Source organism: Gobius niger (genome assembly GCF_951799975.1).
Source record: "Gobius niger genome assembly, chromosome: 19".
NCBI lineage: Eukaryota > Metazoa > Chordata > Actinopteri > Gobiiformes > Gobiidae > Gobius > Gobius niger.
In genome coordinates, this window is record NC_136870.1 from 23,940,193 (window position 1) to 23,959,891 (window position 19,699).

Sequence of the window (19,699 nt, forward strand, 5' to 3'; positions counted from 1 at the left end):
TCAACTTTGACTGCGCAAGCTGTGGAGGAAGTGGGATCACATTTCCAAACATAGGAAAGGCTCGAGAAATTGTTTACGAAAATGTTTGAGATTATGAGGCTAGTTTAAAAAGTCGAAATAAAGTTTTTTTCCTGTGTAAGTTTCCTTGATTTGTGGAACATGTGTGCCACGTCTGGGCAGTTCACGTACAGTTACGTAATAAGTAACACTTCCTCAGTTACTTTCTTTTTTTTTTTTTTTTTTTTGCATGTATTTTATTGATTCATGTTCACTGTTGGGGAGTAACTATACATGTAATACTCAGTTTAAGTAATTGTATTCTAGTAAAGTTACACTTTTATTTTATGAGTAATTTTAACCTCTTCACCCCCACCTGAAGAGAGCACATTTTCTCCAGTTTGGCTTAAAACAAATCTTAAAGCTTCTTGAACAAAGCGTGAAACTAGCGACAAAACAAGAAAACAATCATGAAAACGACAAAAAAAAGAAAAAAAAAGTGACAAAATAAGACCACAAAAAAAAAAAGAACTCAACAAAAAGGTGGTAAAACTTCAATGAAAAAGTGACAACACAGCAACAACGCAAGGAAAAAGATCTGTTTACATCAGTTTTGTAGGCCTTAGCTTTGAAATGAGGCGTTACCCTGGCCTAGGCTGTAAGCTCCAGTCAAGACGCTTTTAGATTTGGATAAAACTGATGTTGCGGGTAACGTATTACAAAAGTAACGAGTTACAAAGATACATTACTTTTGTCAGTATCTAAGGCATATAACATATCACACAACATACAAAGAGAGATGTGGCAAAGAGAAAAAATAGGAAATCTTTAACTGCACTTTTGCTCAGTGGCATTATTGCTATTTTCGGAAGTAACTCAAAAGTAACTCAAAAGTAACTCAGCTACATTTTTGAAGCAGTAATATCTAATAAAAACATGTTATATTCTTATAGCTGTAACTAACAATACTGAATATATTACAGTTTTAAAGTAACTTGCAAACTGAACTGGAGAAAATGCACTTGTTACCTTCCTAAAATCAAAGAATGACAGTACTTAGTCATTAGGGTTTAGCTTCAAATTGCACATTATGAAGAAATAACTTTTAATGATAAACTGTTTTTCCTCCTAAAATAACATAAAGATTTAAAACGCCAGTTCATACACACAATACACATGTGTGTCATACAACCATCTGCTCCTGCGTATTTGCCAAAGGGGTTCTTGAGTTCCTGATTATTGGTAAATACGTTTATATCAGGTTTTCCAACAAGTGCAGTCTACATTTTTGTAATTTTACACCGGATTTACACAGAAATATGACAATCAACGTAAAAAGTATCTAAGTATTAAAGGTGCATTATGCAACTTTTATGTGGGGAAAAAAGCTGTTTGTTGCATTTGACCTTGTAGTGACCCAGCAGCTGTATGAGTGGTCAGCATGGCGCTTTTACCTTCGATCACGGTGGTCTCTACAACGCTCCAGGATCAATTGTTTTGTAGGTTTTCTGGTGAGAGGGTCGTGCAGTGAAAAGCTCACAGCGGCATTAAAGGGACTATACAGAGTTTAAACATGTTACAATTATGTATTTTCCTCCCCCTACATGTTCCAGCCATTTCCTAAAGTGTAGAATGAGCCCAGACCTGTTCACCACAACTGCCTCTAAAATCCTGCACTGTCACTAAAGACGGTGTTACTTCGGGTCCGAATTGCCGTTATGCACGAGCTTAATATAGAAGCTGCAGTTAAACGTATGACCTGAGGTGGCAGTATTGAGTGTAAAATGGCAAACTTGCATCTAGCCCCTTTAAGGATGGGTCAAATGCAGAGAACAAATTACCCTGTCCTTCCAAATAACACAGTAGTTACACATATTTCTCCCCAAAGTCTCCTCGAATATGACTTCTTCGCAAGCAAAACATAGTAACATTCGACTCTATGGCAAATGTTCAGATTAACGTGTAAAGAGGATTACGCTGGAAGGTCTCCAAGAGATGTTCACAGCTCGTCTTCTTTCATGAACTTTCAAATCCCTGTTTGACCGTTATCTAACAAGGAAGGTCCCAGAGATTTCATGATACATTTTTCAGAACCTGCCCTGTGGATAAAAGAGTGGATCAAACCAGCCGTGAGGTGAGAGCACTAACCACACCTTGTAAAGTAAATCCAAGCTCTATAGTTAACAAATCATACAGGAGCCATACATAGATCGTTACATTAGTCTTTATTTTAACAGAGATATATACACAGATGAGGCAGAAGTAGGTTAAAACTTTAGATTTCGTAGTTTTTGACTTCCTCCGGGGCCTTTTCGGGGTCTCCTCCTCTCTCCAAGTACAGGTTGTTGTAGGGATACTGTTTTGGGCCCTGCAATATGAAAAAAAAAAAGTGTTTTGTTCCAGTTTTCCACGCCTGGACCACGCACATGTACTGAACGGGAAAATGTGAGACAAGACTTAATACTATATGTGTGGGAAATAAATGGCACAAAATTAGGAAAATCATGATTAAAACTGTATAAATTTCAGTCAGAACAAAAAAAATAGATGTCAGTGATTTGAAAACCCCCGGTCTCTCACCACAGGTTGATAAGATGGAAACTTCTCCCCGAGGAAGAACATGAAGAGCATGAAGCCGATGAAGCCGAAGAGCTGTTTGCACATGGAGTGCCAGGCCACGGGGCTGGGGGAGGTGTCCACGCGGTTACGGATGTACATGTCAAAATCCCAGTGCATCTGGAAGGACACCAACACACAATCTGGTATTAGACACAATCAGAGCACAGGATTGTGTCGTCCAATTCTGGAACGGGGGGTACATTCAATAATTATATACTTAAAGGAATAGGCCACCGTTTTTCCATACTGAGATATGTTCTTACCAGAGCTTAGACGAGTTCATTTGTACCTGCCTGGTCTTCACGCGTGTCCTCAGTCACGTAAACACAGCACAGACGGCGTTAGCATTTAGCCTCTCCTCCTCTATAGCTCCAAACAAGGTGATTATAGAAGCTACCACGTTTTCCCTATTTAAATATGGTTAAAGTATAGTTAAACAAAATGAAACAATGTGGATTTTCTAAGCGGATAAAAATCTGCGCAGTAATATCTTCACTTTACTGGACACCGAACTCCTCCTGGTATTATTACGCCTTACAATATAGTTCCCCTTTTCATCTGCTTAGAAAATCCACATTGTTTCATTTTGTGTAACTATACTTTATCGTGTAACACTTCACGTAACCATATTTAAATAGGGAAAACGTGGAAGAGCTTGGTAGCTTCTATCTTCACCTGGTTTGGAGCTATAGAGGAGGAGAGGCTAAATGCTAACGCCGTCTGTGCTGTGTTTACGCTCAGGTAAGAACATCTCAGTATGTAAAAACTGTGGCCTATTCCTTTAAGGAAGTTATAAAATGTAAAATACTGGAATTACCGTTCACATAAAAAGTATTGCATGTTTAATTTATTTACCAGTAGAGAGACCCTGTAGTTCACATCTTTATCTTTTTTGTTGTTGTTGTAAATGTTAACCTCTTAACCCCCACCCGACCAGAGCACATTTTCTTCTTGAAAAAAAAACAACAACATTAAAAGCGGGACAAAAATGAGAAGAAAGCAAGAAAACCACAACAAAAAAGCGTCAAAATCGATGAAAGTGCAGCAAAAAGTAACAAAAATGTGACGAAAAAAGCGATCAAAGAGCAGCACAAGTTGCAAAAACTCAAAAGCAAATAAAGTGGCAAGAATGTGACCAACTCAATAATAATGCAACAAAAGGAGGATCAAAAAAGGGGCAAATAAAGCCCCCCAAAAAAACGGAACGAAAATGATGAAAGTGAAGCAAAAAAAGTGACAAACTCGACAAAAATGTCACAAAACCCAACTGAAAGCAAGATGGAAAAAGTATGTGAAAAAAGTGATGATAACACGAGGAAAAACATCAGATTAGATCAGTTTAGCTTTTCAAATGAGGTGTAATTCTGGCCTATAGGCTGTATTAAGCTTTTAGATTTGGGTAAGGCTGAACTGGAGCAAATGTACTTGGTTAAGGCGGGTGGCAAGGGGTTTGTTGGTTCCCCAAATGGCAGATTTTTATCCTAACATCACTGAAGCTGGCAATTTATACTGGCAACCATGGGCAGAAACACATTGTTCCAGAGCACAATAAGGGTGAACCATACAAAATAACTTGCAACACCAAACTGATGGCTCTGTGATGACAGTTCTGCCAGTTTCTTACCGGTTCTCCCCAGTTCCTCCTCAGGTCTGGATGGTCCCACTTATACCAGGGGTCTCTCTCGTGTTGAGATCTGTCTGGCAGCTTTGGATAGTCACCAAAACTATGAACAGAATGAAACAAGTTTAGTGATAAAACACTGGTGTCTTTCCTCCAGGCTTCAAACTATTCCCCTACTGTGTAATGCATACTCCATTACAACAAGTAGACTCTCCATGAAGTTGTCAGACCTACCCCTCTCCGTGGTCTGGATAGGGCTCGTAGTCCTCCACTCTTATGTTGTACTTTTTCGCTGCTGCAGCCCTCTCCTCTGGGGTTGTCGGAAATGGCCCAGGCAGACTGCCCTTGGGCGGAGTAGAGGCTAAAAAAACACACATTATTGCAAAGATTAACAGCATGCAATAACAAAAACACGAGCTTTGTGAAATGAATGACAGTAGAGGGGCCAAACAGGGCAGCTAGCAGTGGCTAACGTTAGCACCTCAAGGTTACTAAACATGACAAGCTTCAGCGCTAAAATCCGACCGATATTTGCAATAAACGTACAACCACACACTCTCCAAAAGGTCGCAGAATTACCCACCTGCTCGACATCCCGACAGAAGCCCCGAAATGCCGGTTCCTTTGCTTTTTGTGAGCGCTTGGGCCCACCTTCGGAAACCTACACCAGCCATGTTTACAGCGGCTGGCTGGCTGACGTGCCACTGCGCATGCGCCGGACGCTTCCTACGTTTACGGTTGGTGCGCCCTCTAGTGTTAGTGTTGATGAAAATAAAAATGACTGAACCTAAACCGATTTTCTCCAGTTCAGCTTTACTCAAATCTAAAAGCTTCTTGACTGGAGGTTACAGCGAATAGGTTAGAGTAATGCCTGATTTGAAAGCTAAGACCTAGAATACTGAGATACTAGAATTTCTTGTCATATATATATATATATTTTTTTTTCTTACATTTTTCACTTTTTTTTGTCACGTTTTTTTTTTAGGTTTATGTAAATGTAATGTAAACGGTTTTTTTTTTCCTTTTCTTAATTTTTTTTTTTTTTTTTTTGCTTTTTGGTAATTTTTTATTGCACTTCCATCCTTATTTGCGTCCCGTTTTCATCACTATTTCCATTTTTTTTTTTTCCAAGAAGACGGGTTAGTAAATGTATAAGTTAATGAATTTAATTTTACTTACACAATACACGTTTTGTCTAGCTGATATATCTTGAAATCTTGCTCAAATAAACTAAACTAAACAATAACGGAATATCTTTATCATAATTTACGTTACAAAATACTATCAAAATCAATACTTATTTCTATTACATGTGAATTAGCTTTACCTTCTCTTTTTAAAGAAGTCTATTGTAATATTACTTCATTATTGTAGAATACTGATAAAACAATCAAACACTCTGTTGATTTGATCTTGTATATATTTATTGCTGCCGTGTCTTAAACTCCGCGTGGCTGGAGGAGCTCGTCTCAGAGCGAATGCACCAAAGCTCTGATCCGGCTCCTCTCCTTCAGATCCGTCTCAGCTGCAGGTTTGTGCTTTTACCGAGGGATCGTCACTCGGCCACCGGGTCCGGACCGAAGCGGGTTCAGGCCAACAGTTTAGCAATGTCCCTCTCCACGGTCTCTATGGGGCAGTGGAGGTCATACCTGGAGGGAAAGAAATCAGAAGTCCATGTGACAACTTCCAGGTGTCAGTGGAGGGTAAAGACTGTTTCCGGTCTGTGTTTTATTCCTCTGGAGAATAAGCTGTGTTTCAGTGAAATAAAGATATACAGGGTTTGTACAGGCAGAGGCAAATTCAATGACATTTTAATGCCTAAACAATAGAGTTCAATGCCACAAACACAGAAAGAAATCGACACATATTTAACTTCAGATTTGCAAACATTTCATCAAACAGAGGAACAGGGGCGGATCTGGAGGGGTGGCCACCCCTAGTAAAGGTCTGGCCACCCCACTGATGTCATGCGATGTGTCACATCTGCTCTAGAAGCTACTTGAGTGCTTACAGAGGCTCACAAAAGTTAGTAGTTTTTGACAGGACAAAGAACTTAAAGCAACACTGTATAGAATTTTATCCAATAAATAAAATTGAAATACAAGCATTTATTTTATGACAGATATTTCATCATTGAAAAATACCTCATAAATGTACAAACAAACATGAGCTTTTGCTGTGAGCGGCTCAGCTCTCCTAAGACATGACTGTAACTTTACCAGGAGTGGGGACGTCTCCAGCTTGTCTCCATGGAGATGTGACTAAAACCAGCACAATTTGAGATTTAAATAGTTTAGATTCCCATCCAAATCCATTCTTTGATTACCCGCTGCAAAAATAGCATGTTCTGTGTTGAGCTGGTCATGTTTTGTACTAATGGCAACAGTATAGTCCAAAATGTTACACAGTGTGCCTTTAAATAGCTAAACTTAAAGCTACATAAGGAGCCAGTTGCCAATTCCCGTGGCTCCCAAAAAAAAAAAGTTTACAAAGCAAACCAAAACTTGCGTACCTTGCTTGCCACCATGTAATATTTTTTCTAGATCCGCCCCTGCAGAGGAAAGAGACAAAGCAGGAAACCTTTCGAGCTAAAAAGGTGGTCAATTTCTGCCAAAACTTAAATTGACCACCTTGCATCAAATCGTTTTTTTATGTTCAATTTACATTACAATGTGGACAGGAAGTCTTTGCCCTACACTGGCCAACAGGAAGTTTAAAGGAGCTAGATGCAAGTTGGTCATTTTATACTCACTACTGCCACCTCAGGTCATACGTGTAACTGCACCTTCTATATTAAGCTCGTGCATGACGGCACTTCAGACCTGAAGGATTTTAGAGGCAGTTGTGGTGAACAGGTCTGAGCTCATTCTACACATTAGGACATGGCTGGAACATGTAGGAAAATACTTAATTTTAAAAAATTTTAAACTCTCTATAGTCCCTTTAAGTTCAACTTAAGAGCTGCTTTTTATTGTGTTGTGTGTCTTTTATGCAAAATGTTTTTGATGTCTTGTGAAGCACTTTGTGATTTTATCTGTGAAAGGTTCTATATAAATTAAGTCTCTTCTTCTTTTATTTTATTTTGTTTTTAGTGAATTTTGATATTTGATGTGTTTATTGTTATTAATTATTATATATTGCTTCTGGTTTAATGATATTTTCTTGTGCAGCAATTTGGAAACTCTTGTTTTTAAATGTGCAATAGAAATAAAGTTGGATTGGATTAACCTTAAAGGGACTATATAGAGTTTAAAAATGTTAAAATTAAGTATTTTCCTCCCTCTACATGTTCCAGCCATGTCCTAATGTGTAGAATGAGCCCAGACCTGTTCACCACAACTGCCTCTAAAATCCTGCACTGTTACTCCAAAAGGTGTTACTTCGGGTCTGAAGTGCCGTTATGCACGAGTTTAATATAGAAGCTGCAGTTACACGTATGACCTGAGGGGGCAGTAGTGAGCATAAAATGACTAACTTGCATCTAGCCCCTTTAACCAGGGCTTGACATTAACACTTGCCAACGAGGCAAACACAAGTAGATTTCTAGTTTGACTTAACTCAAATGTATTAATAAAGCACCTTTTATGCTGGAGTTTCAGACAAACAATGAAGAAAAACCTGAAAATGACCAAATGAGTGAGGAGAACGAAACTACATGAGATCAGTCCTAGATCTTTACCAAGGTCATAATAATATTTTGGTTTATACGAACAGCAAATTCCCAGGATTACTAAATGACAAAATCAAAATTCTGCCACAAATCTTCCAACAAGGCAATAAACTTGGATGTGGAAATGAGTTCTGAAAAACCGACTGCTGCCAAGTCTGTGAACTGTTGTGTGGCCGCGTTGTGTATAAACTCATCTGGAAACACCCCGTGTGAGTGCAGCGAGTCGCAGCCACAGACCCACCTCCTGAAGGGAACGCCATCTGCCGCCACCAGAAACTTCTCAAAGTTCCAGCGAATGTCGTTCACTTTGATCGGAGACCAGTAAAACTTCTTAATGTCCCCAATCACCGGGTTTACAAAAGGAAGAGACTCCTGGGGGGAAAAGAGAAACGCCTGTAAAGAACTGCAAAAGGCTTCTGTTACATTGTTCGAAATGCAGTAGAAATACCATGCCTTTTTGGTTAGTAAAAGTAAAATAACATAGTATAGATACAGACGGCATCTCGTCATAGAAAGGGGCGTGGCTTCGCCGAGGGGGAAAATAGAATATTAGAGAAACACAATTTTCCACTCTTTTTGCCATTTTCTGGTGGAATATGAACTTATTCATCACACATAAATAAAGTCAAGTGTAAAACGGGCTCATATGGATATTTTCTCACAGCAGATTGTTCAGTACAAGTGAAAAAACAGCCGTTGTAGCTAGCGCTAGCAAACATTAGCACTAGCCCGATGCCAACATGAAGCATCAAGTTAGCATTCTCCGTTATTTATGCATTTAAGGGCTGTTGAACCACTTTGCTCCTCCCCATGTCTTTGTATCTTTATTTAGTAGAAAACTATATTCATATTTCAGCATTTGCCGCCCATATGTTTGAAAACAGAAATTATTCAAAAACGACTTTAACAAATGCTAAATTATGAATATAGTTTTCTACTAAATAAAGATACAAAGACATGGAGAGGAGCAAAGTGGTTGAACAGCCCATAAATACATAAATAACGGGGAATGCTAACCTGATGCTACATGTTAGAATCGGGCTAATGCTAATGGTTAGCTAGCGCTAGCTACAACTGCCGTTTTTTCCACTTCTACTGAACAATCTGCTGTGAGAAAATATCCACATGGGCCCGATTTACACTTGACTTTATGTATGTGTGATAAATAAGTTCATATTCCACCAGAAAATGGCTAAAAAGAGTGAAAAATTGTGTTTCCCAAAATAGTCTATTTCCCCCCTTGGCGAAGCCACGCCCCCTTCTATGACGAGATTCCGTCTGAATCTATAGTAGCAGTAGTAGTTGAAGTATATAAAATAGTAAATACACCTTGAGGTAAACGAACAGAGGCTCTTCGTTTAACCCGTTGACTTCGATTCGACCTAAAATGGGAAACTTTGGCACGAATCCTCCTCCGGGTCGGACGTACTTCAGGACGTTCAGCGTCTCGTGGTTCACCTCTGCCACAGACAAACAACGCAACATATGAAACAAAAGAGAAAAGCACCTGGCTTTGGCTTAGAGGCTACAGAATCAAACCGACCTGGAGACTGGAGTCCAAACTGGTTGCAGCAGAACGCCAGGACGGTGAAGTTGAGGTGTCCAAACGTCTCCATCAGTGCATTCAGTCGAGGATACTGACACGGGAAATACATACAATGGCGGATGATTAGGGCTGGGTGTCATTAAACAATACCAGTATGGTATAAAAACGGTTTAGGCATGACAAAAAATAAAAGAGAGCAGGTACAGAAAATCTTTTGATGCATGTTGGGTCCAGGGATAGCATTAAAGGGAGTTACTTGGATGTTATTGTTTTCTGGTTATCGATTACAGTATCGCTCTGGTATCATAATAAGTACGAAAACAGATTTTGTTTTCCCGGTACTACTGATGATAATTTTTTTTTATCTGTATTCTGTCCTTGTTAAATCAGAGTTAACACACAGGTCTCCAATCAGTATGTGTTAAGGTTAGTAGTGTGTGAGCGATCTGCAGCTCTCCAAGCTAAATTAGTTACTCATGAATTAGGGATATTTATGCCAGATTGATTGATATGATAACGATATATCTTTCAGCCCAATAATGAATAGGGCTAGGTGTCGTTACATTTGTTTCGGTACCGGTACTTTAGCAATACTAGGTTTTCAAGCAGCAATACTTTTTTTCGATAATAAAATCAAACAAACTGAGGCACTCCAAAAGTAGAGATAATAAAAAGCCTTTCTTAATACATGGCTAGATGAGATAAAATCAACGCACTTCGGCTCTAGGCCTTCCTCAGGGCAAGATATACTTAGCTAAAAATACTTTTGTCGATGCCTACACTATAATAATTCTCATATAGAACCATAAAACAGAATAATAATTTTGATTTGATCGATAAAAGACCATTTTAACCTGTTACTTGCCATCCCAAGATAACCAACTGATCAGGTGTCTAGGGTTAGGGTTAGGGTTAGGATTAGGGTTATGAACAACAAATGTCATGTAAGTTGTGTTTTACTCACACAGATCTTACACAGAGTAGGAACTAGAAGGTCTTGGCTTTCAAATGAGGTGTCACACTGGCATATACTGTACCTGTAGACTGTAAGCTTTCCTGTCAATACGCTTTGAGATTTGGATATGCATAATGATAAACCTTATTCTGAACCTAACCCTAAGCTGGCAGATAACAGGTTCAATTTGTATCATTTATTTGAGCTGAAACAACCTAATGCTGTCCCTGGACCCACAGCATCAGAACCTGGCCACTAAAGATACATTTTCCCCCCCGATACTTTTTTTTTTTCAATTCCAGTACCTAAACGTTTTCCATCCCGATACCTACCTGGTATAGTTTAACGGTACCCAGCCCTACTACATTTATTAACACTCTTGTGCACAAACTGACATAGTTATAAACATGTTATACACAACCTGCCAACATTCAGGGAAAATACATTAAAGTTATGAGGAAACTAAACTAATTGTAGTGAGCCCTCTGTATTCTCAAAGCAGGCTCCTATTTCTATAAGTTCACAAAGGATTTAAGATTGGAGAAGACTGATGTAACAGAGAGCTTGTCAACATTGGGGACTTTGAAGGTACCATGTGTTTTTAATAAAACAAAATAGAATAAAAACAACTTCTCTAACATGAAGATATGATTCCAGCGATAATATTACACACAATCTATTACGAAAATGAACAGTATGTATCTTTAAAACACCATCCATCACCTTTATCCCACAAAATAATCTCAATTTTTACCTCCTCGATGGTTGACCCTCAGAAACTGGCCACATTCACGACGAGGATGACTTTGCCCTTGAACTCTGACAGAGAAACAGTCCGTCCGTCCAGCGTCTCTGCACAGAAATCATAAATACACTTATAATTACCCTCCATAATTTCGGCTCGTAATCGCACAGGCGAGTGTCGAGAGAGAAGAGAGAAGCCTGTCCGTGGCCCGGTGTCATTCACTCACTCAAAGCGACAGGTCAGCAGTTTTCAGCATGAATGAACTCTTTGTGTCCGAGGCAGTGGTCAACTGACAGGTTCATAAAAGAACATGGAGGCACATACAATTAGAGGAAACAGAATGTAAAAAGTAAAACAGTGTCCCTTTAGTACTGTTTATATGAGGATCCACATTTGTAGCATGTTTGATTAAATATAGGGCTTCACAAAAATGTAACAATATTGAATAATTTAATAAAAGTAACATCTGTGATTAAAGTTAAAAACATAATGAAAAAAATGTAAGGGAAGCACATGGTTCAAGTCAAAAGTCGACACAGTCATACAAAATGTACAATATTGACATAAAAATGTAAGTAGCATCTTAATAGCATTGGCAGACGTAAAAGCTGTTATTACACAACCGCTTAAATTGATTATGAAAATTGTAATATAATACATTGGTAGTAAATTTACAATATAATGATATTTTTTATTATAAATTGCAATATATGTCAGTGCGAGTGTAATATATAATATTTATCTTGTAATTACAGCGGCAAACTACTTTTTAAATAATGTTATGCTCGTAATAATAATTTAATACAGTTGTTTACCTCAACCCGGAAGAACGATCGTGCATAGTTCAAATACACTTCGAGAAAATGTCAACTTAACGGAAAGCTTTTGTTTCTTTTCGCACCTTTTCACATTTGATGTTTGGGCAGACGTTTACTACTTTGGTTAAAAAAATACTTAAGTATGAATAATGGTTATTGCTGAAAAGTACAGATAGCTACATCCAACGAATACTATTTTTATTTCAACTATTTGTCGGAAATTGTCGCCTGTCCTGCGCGCTCTGAACTCCGCTGGTCAGGCTCCATCGTATAATGCTAGCGGTTTATGTGTCATTTTGTTAGCTATGTGAAGCGTAACGCGTCCCTGTCAACTTTGGGTAGTATCCTCAAGGTAAAATGGATAAAGAAGCGTGTCAAGGAGAGTAAGTGACATTTTTCGTTTGCAGTTTGATTGAGAAAAGCGGGCGGATGTTGGAAATGTTGGTTAGCTTCTGTGCTAACAGCAGCCTCTGACACTGATAGCTGCAGCAGCCTGGATAGCTATAAATGAAATTATTCACAACTCAGCTCTTCTGCATAAGCTAAGGCTGATGAGGAGCAGTAGGTTATTAGTAACACAGGTTATGCTCTTTTAAAGTGCATTTTACCCATCTATGTGAATTTGCATGTTTATTACAATTTAATTAATGTACTTATGCAGCCAAAGTGCTCTTCAAGAAAGCAACAATGAATTAATTTTAACCTTGGAGTTAATATCAGTTAAATATAATTAATGTTTTAGCTATATTACTTACTACAAGGCATTTATTACACATATAATAATATCATAGATGCACATTACTGCTAATGTAAATTCTTTCCTTGTTATACAGTAGTTTACCATCAATAGTAATAAGCCAAACTATAATAAAGGTGTTAATTTATCATTTCAATTTTAGTTTTCAAAGGCAGTGGTTCTCAAATTATTGTTCTCTGGCCTCTCCAGGTGCAAGTCAGGGTCATCTGCATTTGGTTTAGTCCTGATTTGATCTTGATCTAGGCACTTGAAGGACTTATAAGGTTCCACTTTGAAGGTCTGATATTTTATAAATGTCACTTGGGGTGAAAAGGTTACATCATACGCAATGTTGAATCTTCAGTGGTTCATAGAAGTTAGGACTTGCTATTTTAGAGGTCACTTAATACAGCTTGATGCATTTCCCACACTGCTCTGACCTTTATACTCTCAGAGAAAATGTCTGTCTCATCAGTCTTGTTTACATAACTCCTCAGCAGTTAGATATGGGCAACTTTAGACATAGGTGACTCTGTTAGTGCCTTCCACATCTCAACCTCAATGTTTGTGTTGAATTTGTATCAATATGCCCTGCTCCAATGCCTGCCTCTCTGTCAGGTGTCAGCTGCTGGACCTGCCGTGGGAGGACGTGTTGGTGCCCCGTATCCTCTCCCTTGTCCCGCTGCAGACTGTGGTGCGACTGCAGAGAGTGTCCAAACAGTTCCACAGCCTCATCCAGGTCTACCTCGCCAACTGCAGGAGCTTCAACCTCTCTCCGGTGCGGAACAAACTCGCTCTGTACAACATTAATAAGTCAATTTTGCTTATGTGCTCCCTTGTTTTTTACACACATATTTATTCACAAATATTGACATGTTTGGCATCATTTTTGACATAGGGCCTAATTTCCTAGTTATCCAGTGTGTTGTTGATTTTTTTTTTTCAATTCATGCAGTATTTGAAGAGTTTAGTGGTGCTAGGCTAGTGCTAGGCTAGCGCATGTCTATAACTAGTAGTCTTTTTTTGTTTTTATTTATTTATTGCATTGAAAAGTATACAACGTGTACACAGAGTATGCCAGGGGGTATAATATTGTACAATGCAATTATACAGTTACAAATATATTGTATTTTGAGCAAATATTGATAGTTTTCAGAGCCTTTTGTTTTCAGAACCTTCCAAAATCTTCATATATGAGAGAGTATCATTACAAAGATGTGTAAAGTTGGGTTGCGTGCCAGTGGAAGAGCTTGGTTTGGAGCTTTAGCAATAGACTGGGAGAGGCTAAATCCTAACAACATCTTTGGTCGTTGTGCGTGACTGAGGGCACGCACAACGACCAGACAGGTACGCATCAACTCGTCTAAGCTCAGACAAGAAAATATCTCAGTATGGAAAAATGGTGGCCTCTTCCTTTAAAAAAGTGTTACCCTGCGGTAATATCTGATTTCTAGCCTGATGTGTTGAGCTTTGAAGGCAAAATTTGTTATTTGTTCTTAATTATAAACTAAACAAGAATAAAAACCTTTGTAGCTAATATAACAACAAAATAAAACCACACATTTAAACTGGCTTTATCCATTATTTAGATTTTGGCAATTAATATGCGTAAAATTCCTTTTTTTAATATAAAAAACTTGACAGAAATTATTTTTTTCTTATATTTTGATAATTTGATTGATATCTCTAATCTCTCATCCATCCTGCAGTGTCTCGCCTTCAAAGTTTCCCATGATCCTACATTTTCCAACCCTTCTGGTGTTTTCCAGCTCGGGCCGTGCGTCACCAGAGAGGCCTTCTGCTCCATGCTGAAGGACAACAGGGTGCTGCAGTCGCTGTCCCTCCACAGCTGCTCGGACTGGGTCACTGACTCCGAGCTGCTCCCCGTCATCGGGCAGAACCGGCAGCTGCAGAGCGTGGAGCTGCGGGGCTGCACCGGCCTGACGCGGCGCTCCCTGGTGGCCGTCTCGCTCACCTGCACCCACCTGACGCACCTGGGCCTGGCGCACTGCGAGTGGGTGGACAGCCTGTCTCTGCGCAGCCTGGCGGATCACTGCGGCGAGCTGCAGTCCGTAGACCTCACGGCGTGCAGGCAGCTGAAGGACGAGGCCGTCTGCTATCTGGCCAAGAAGTGTGTGAATCTGAAGAGCGTTTCGCTGGCGGTGAATGCCAACATCACAGACGAGGCGGTGGAGGCGGTGGCCAAAAACTGCAGGGGGCTGGAGCGGCTGGACCTGACGGGCTGCCTCCGCGTCAATGACCACTCCATCAGGTGAGAGCCGGCTGTGATATATGTGTCCTCCTGCCTCAAGATATCATCATTTACTGTGTGTAACACGATGGAGGAGCGATTTATACTTTTACCTCACAGTAAGAAGGTCTTTCTGTGTGCAAATTCTCCTGTGTCTCGGCCTGCCGCGAGAATATATCGACTTATCGCTCAAAGTATCGATAAATGCATGTGCTGCGTGTGCTTAAAGGGACTATAAGGAGTTTAAAAATGTTAAAATTATTATTTTTTTATTTGTATTTTCCTCCCCCTACATGTTCCAGCCATGTCCTAATGTGTAGAATGAGCTCAGACCTGTTCACCACAACTGCCTCTAAAATCCTGTACGGTCACTCAAAAATGTGTCTCTTCGGCCCGAATTGCCGTAATGCACGAGCTTAATATAGAAGGTGCAGTTACACATATGGCCTGAGGTGGCAGTAGTGAGTATAAAATGGCGAACTTGCTTCCAGCCCCTTTAAAGGATCTGTATCATGCTATTTTAGCCATTTCAAAGTTAAGTATAGGCAATTTATATGATATATTGTACCTCTACCACTATGTAGCACTTATTTTTGTGATAAATATAAGTGTTTTCTGGAGGTATTTTTCAAACCCGGAAGACACAACGCTTCGGTTCAGTTAACTCCGCCCCCTCTCTCCACACATACTTTACCGTAACATAAATAAACAGCAATAAGTGGAGCAAGAGGGCAAGAGCAAGAGGGACTCGTGTGAAAACACTTGGAATTCCAGCCAAACAAACTCATCACTGAGAGAATAACAACATGAATGCAACTGCAGGTATGTCCAACGTGAGAGCGAGAGGAACCCGACCGCTTTAGCCTCTATCCAAATACAAGCGCGATAGGTCTACGTGTTACTGGTCCGCACTGGTCAAAAGCCAGAGAAATGCTGCAGTGGTTTGACAAAGAGTCAACAGTGTACAGGAGGATATATTTGAAAAGGAAAGGAAAAAACAAAACATATGGCTACTCCGAGTAATACATCTGAATGCATACATTTAATATATATTTTATTCTAACCAGGTTTAATTGAACTCAGAATTGAGTTGTAAGGAAATATTTAACTAGAATAATGTAGATGAAATGGCAATATTAGTGTTACTGACTATTTAAAAAATCGTGACAGGCCTAGTTCAAACACAGAACCTGGTAAGAGCGATGAGTGATAAGTTATGTAAAAAGGTTGAGAAGCACAGATGGATAGAATGTCCTAGAATATTTCTGCCCTTCTAGTTTGCACTTTGTTTGGTATAAGGTGTTATATTGAATGCCAAAAGTTCGAAACATTTCAATTTCTTTTTATTGCCTACAGTATTTGCATTATACTCAATATTATTGTTTAAACATGAAGCAGGGGACCTTGATTAAATATGATTATAAAAAGTATTATAAATACAAAGTTGACTAAATTAATCTTAGATAACTTAGTCGACTGAATTTACATTTTAGTCGTCTAGACTTAAATTGTAGTGAATTATTTGACTAAATCCTGACTAAAACTAAATAAAAATATGCTTTCGAATGTCACCACAGTTGCCATAATGATTTTATACAAATACACTTTTTGATGCATATTTTGAATCTACAATGCAAAGCTTTAATTAACAAAAAACGGCAGTAAATCGTCTCTTGCTTAGATTTTACGAATGCCGAATAACGTAGCCAAAAAGTTCCTATATTCCTTGATCCACATACCCAAAAAAAGTCCTCTGTGTTCGTCCTGACCGGCTCTCTGTCCCGCAGGACGCTGGCGGAGTACTGCCCACGCCTGCAGTCTCTCCGAGTGAACCACTGTCACAACGTGTCGGAGCACAGCCTGGAGCCTCTGAGGAAGAGGGCGGTGGACATCGACGTGGAGCCGCCCCTGCAGAGGGCGCTAGTGCTGCTGCAGGACGTGCTGGGCTTCGCTCCCATCATCAACCTCCAGATATGAAGCACAGGCACATGCACAGGTCAGAGGGTTACCCAGTGTCAGAATCTGTCATATTTTCCTCTGTTGTTACTCATAAGGTCAAAGGGATATTTCAGGATTTTTGACATAGGGCCTCATTTCCTAGTTATCCAGAGTGTTGCTGATTTCTGGAGATATATTTTTTTGTAATTCCTGCAGTTCTTATATTTGAAGAGTTTCGTGGAGCTAGGCTAGTGCAAGGCTAGCGCATTTCTATGGTATCAGCTAGCCTGCATTAAAAACAGTCTGACCCGCTCCACAGCAGTGTTCATTTCGTCAACTAAAATACTTAGTCTTAATTTTAGTCAAAGTGATATTTTTGACGACTAAAACTAAATTAAAAGTTTCTCATGAGACTAAAACTATGACTAAAATGTCCAGATATTTTAGTCGACTAAAATAAGACTAAATAAAAATGAAAAGGAGAGACTAATATCAGCCAAACTTCTATTGACCGTCTGAAAGAGCCTCATATCATGTAAATTCACTTCCAAAGGATCAGCTCAGAGCTTTGTTCATGAGGAGCAGCTCCATGAAGCAGCGGAACAAGATTAAATATGATTATAATGAATATTATAAATGCAAAGTCGACTAAATTAGTCTTAAATTTAGTCGACTACATTGACATGCAATTTTAGTCGACTAAAACTAGACTAAAATTAAATTACATTTTAGTCAAAAGACTAATATTTTTGGGAATATAACTGACCTACATCACATGAATGATCGCATTTTGAGGGACTATTTTCTAGCAGATCACTCCGCCGCCGCGTAGCTTATACAACCACGAAGCTGATGCTGCTCAAAGATAAGTTATTTTAAATGGAAACATCGACACAGACATTTATATGGTGGAGTGGGTCACACTGTTTTTAATGCAGGCTAGCTGATACCATAGAAACACGCTAGCCTTGCACTAGCCTAGCGCCACGAAACTCTTCAAACATAAGAACTGCTTGAATTACAAAAAAAAATATCTCCAGAAATCAGCAACACTCTGGATAACTAGGAAGTGAGGCCCTATGTCAAAAATCCTGAAACATCCCTTTAAACTTCAAAAGACTCGTGCATTGAGCCCTAACACACCGTTTCTTTCCGCCTCCAGCTTTTTATTCCACGGCTTCTGCGCAGCTTCACACAGACACCGCCGGACTCTGTTTTTTTGTAGGAAATCGTCAGCACCGTCCACAAAAGTTGGAAAAAGCCATGAACTTTTCCCGCACGACCCTCACAGACTCCGCACGGTCTCTGATGTCTTAAACCAGGAGGGACGAGTTTTACCAAAGCACTTTGCCTTTTTTTTTTGCCAATTTCAATTTGAAGTATTGTTTACAATGCGATTTTTGTGTTTGGATAATTTATTTTTGCATGAATGTGCCAAATGCATCCGAAGAATCTTATTTTCACCTGATTTTTTTTAAGCGTTTTTAAATATGTTCTTGTACTTTCATCACTCACTCGTCTTAACTTTGAAAATGCGCTTCATAGGAATAGGAATCGCTTTAACCTCTCCAAGATGTCAAAATAACTTTCCTTCCTCACTGAACCAACGTATATCAATATAGAAATTTGAGTAAGTATTTTATCAATTATCGCAATACTTGAATATCCTCATGCATGTAACTGAGCTCCACTCATTGGCAGTTCAAATAAAGTGCAGTATTCTTCCCCTTTATATCGAAGCACTTTTCCAAATATATCACCAGATCAACACTGGTTTGTAGCTGTTACAAACTTTCCTTGTGCTTTCTTTTTAAATGTATTCAAAGGAAAGTATTGCAATGCTTAATCTTAACCCGCAATACTCAAATATATCAGCATTACCGCACAAATCGATTTGCCCTGTTTATTGTAAAGTGGAACTGACCTACTCTTTACTAGGTTACTTTTCCCCCTGATACTGATACTTGGTTTTCGATACCGATACCTGAACGATACTTTTTTCGATACCTTTTCTAAAATATTTGTCGTATAGAACCATAAAACAGAAGAATAGCGTCATTTTAGTCCATGAACGACTAGTTCTTTTAACCTCTTTATCCCCAGCTCATCACATTTTTTCCAAAAATGTGCCGGAAAAGCAACACTAGCACAATAAAAAAAGCAGACGAAAACGCAACTAAAAAGATACGTGACAAAAAGGCGTCAAAAAGCAAAGGGAAAAAAAGTGATGAAGAAAGATGTGCTCAGTTAAAGGAGCAGGCCACTGTTTTTTTTTTTTTTCTCAGTGCTCACGACCATGCCCATGAGGACAAGTTCACAAAAACAAAACAAAACAGAACAAAGTAATAACAAATATCATTTTAACAGAGGAAGAACCTTTTTCAAAAAGGTACCGAATTTACTGATTACATTTTGACTTTGATTTTGCATAAGTGAAATAAATTTAAACATTGAAGGGTGTCTTACATAAAATTTTGGCAAATATTTTTCTCTAATAGTGACAGCTTCCGCATTTGAAGATTCAAACAGTAAATGAAACTCATCGCCGACAACATTATCATTACAGAGATTACAATAACGACATTTTCTATCAATGCCTTTGTATGAACCCACTACTTTTGCCCGTCGATTGTTTCCGATTGTTTCCATACTTTTCTAATTCAAATACGCTCTTAAATTCCACACAAACATCACAAGACGACATAGTGCCACATTCTCCTCTCCATTTCTGTATAAACTGGTCCTTTAGGGTTCGTTCCACTTTGAGTTTCCATACTGAGATATGTTCTTACCTGGGCTTAGA

The 19,699-nt window shown here is 39.0% G+C and overlaps 3 protein-coding genes across 3 annotated transcripts; 1 reads left to right on the plus strand and 2 right to left on the minus strand.

The window, feature by feature from the left end:
• Positions 1–2,211: 2,211 nt before the first annotated feature.
• On the minus strand, positions 2,212–4,966 carry ndufb8 (NADH:ubiquinone oxidoreductase subunit B8). Its single transcript, XM_079577299.1, has 5 exons — positions 4,821–4,966; positions 4,472–4,598; positions 4,241–4,340; positions 2,578–2,733; positions 2,212–2,365 (listed from the first exon to the last, which is right to left on the minus strand). The coding sequence occupies exons 1-5, from the start codon at positions 4,909–4,911 to the stop codon at positions 2,273–2,275; spliced, it is 567 nt and encodes a 188-aa protein (XP_079433425.1). The 5' UTR covers positions 4,912–4,966; the 3' UTR covers positions 2,212–2,272.
• Positions 4,967–5,672: 706 nt separating this feature from the next.
• On the minus strand, positions 5,673–11,300 carry gpx9 (glutathione peroxidase 9; the record flags this gene model as incomplete). Its single annotated transcript, XM_079577300.1, has 5 exons — positions 5,673–5,886; positions 8,149–8,279; positions 9,237–9,367; positions 9,451–9,544; positions 11,163–11,300. The coding sequence occupies 5 exons, from the start codon at positions 11,298–11,300 to the stop codon at positions 5,826–5,828; spliced, it is 555 nt and encodes a 184-aa protein (XP_079433426.1). The 3' UTR covers positions 5,673–5,825.
• A 921-nt stretch (positions 11,301–12,221) lies between these two features.
• Positions 12,222–16,969, plus strand: fbxl15 (F-box and leucine-rich repeat protein 15). The gene is made up of 4 exons (XM_079577324.1): positions 12,222–12,354; positions 13,326–13,485; positions 14,477–14,979; positions 16,746–16,969. The coding sequence occupies exons 1-4, from the start codon at positions 12,329–12,331 to the stop codon at positions 16,933–16,935; spliced, it is 879 nt and encodes a 292-aa protein (XP_079433450.1). The 5' UTR covers positions 12,222–12,328; the 3' UTR covers positions 16,936–16,969.
• Positions 16,970–19,699: the final 2,730 nt, after the last annotated feature.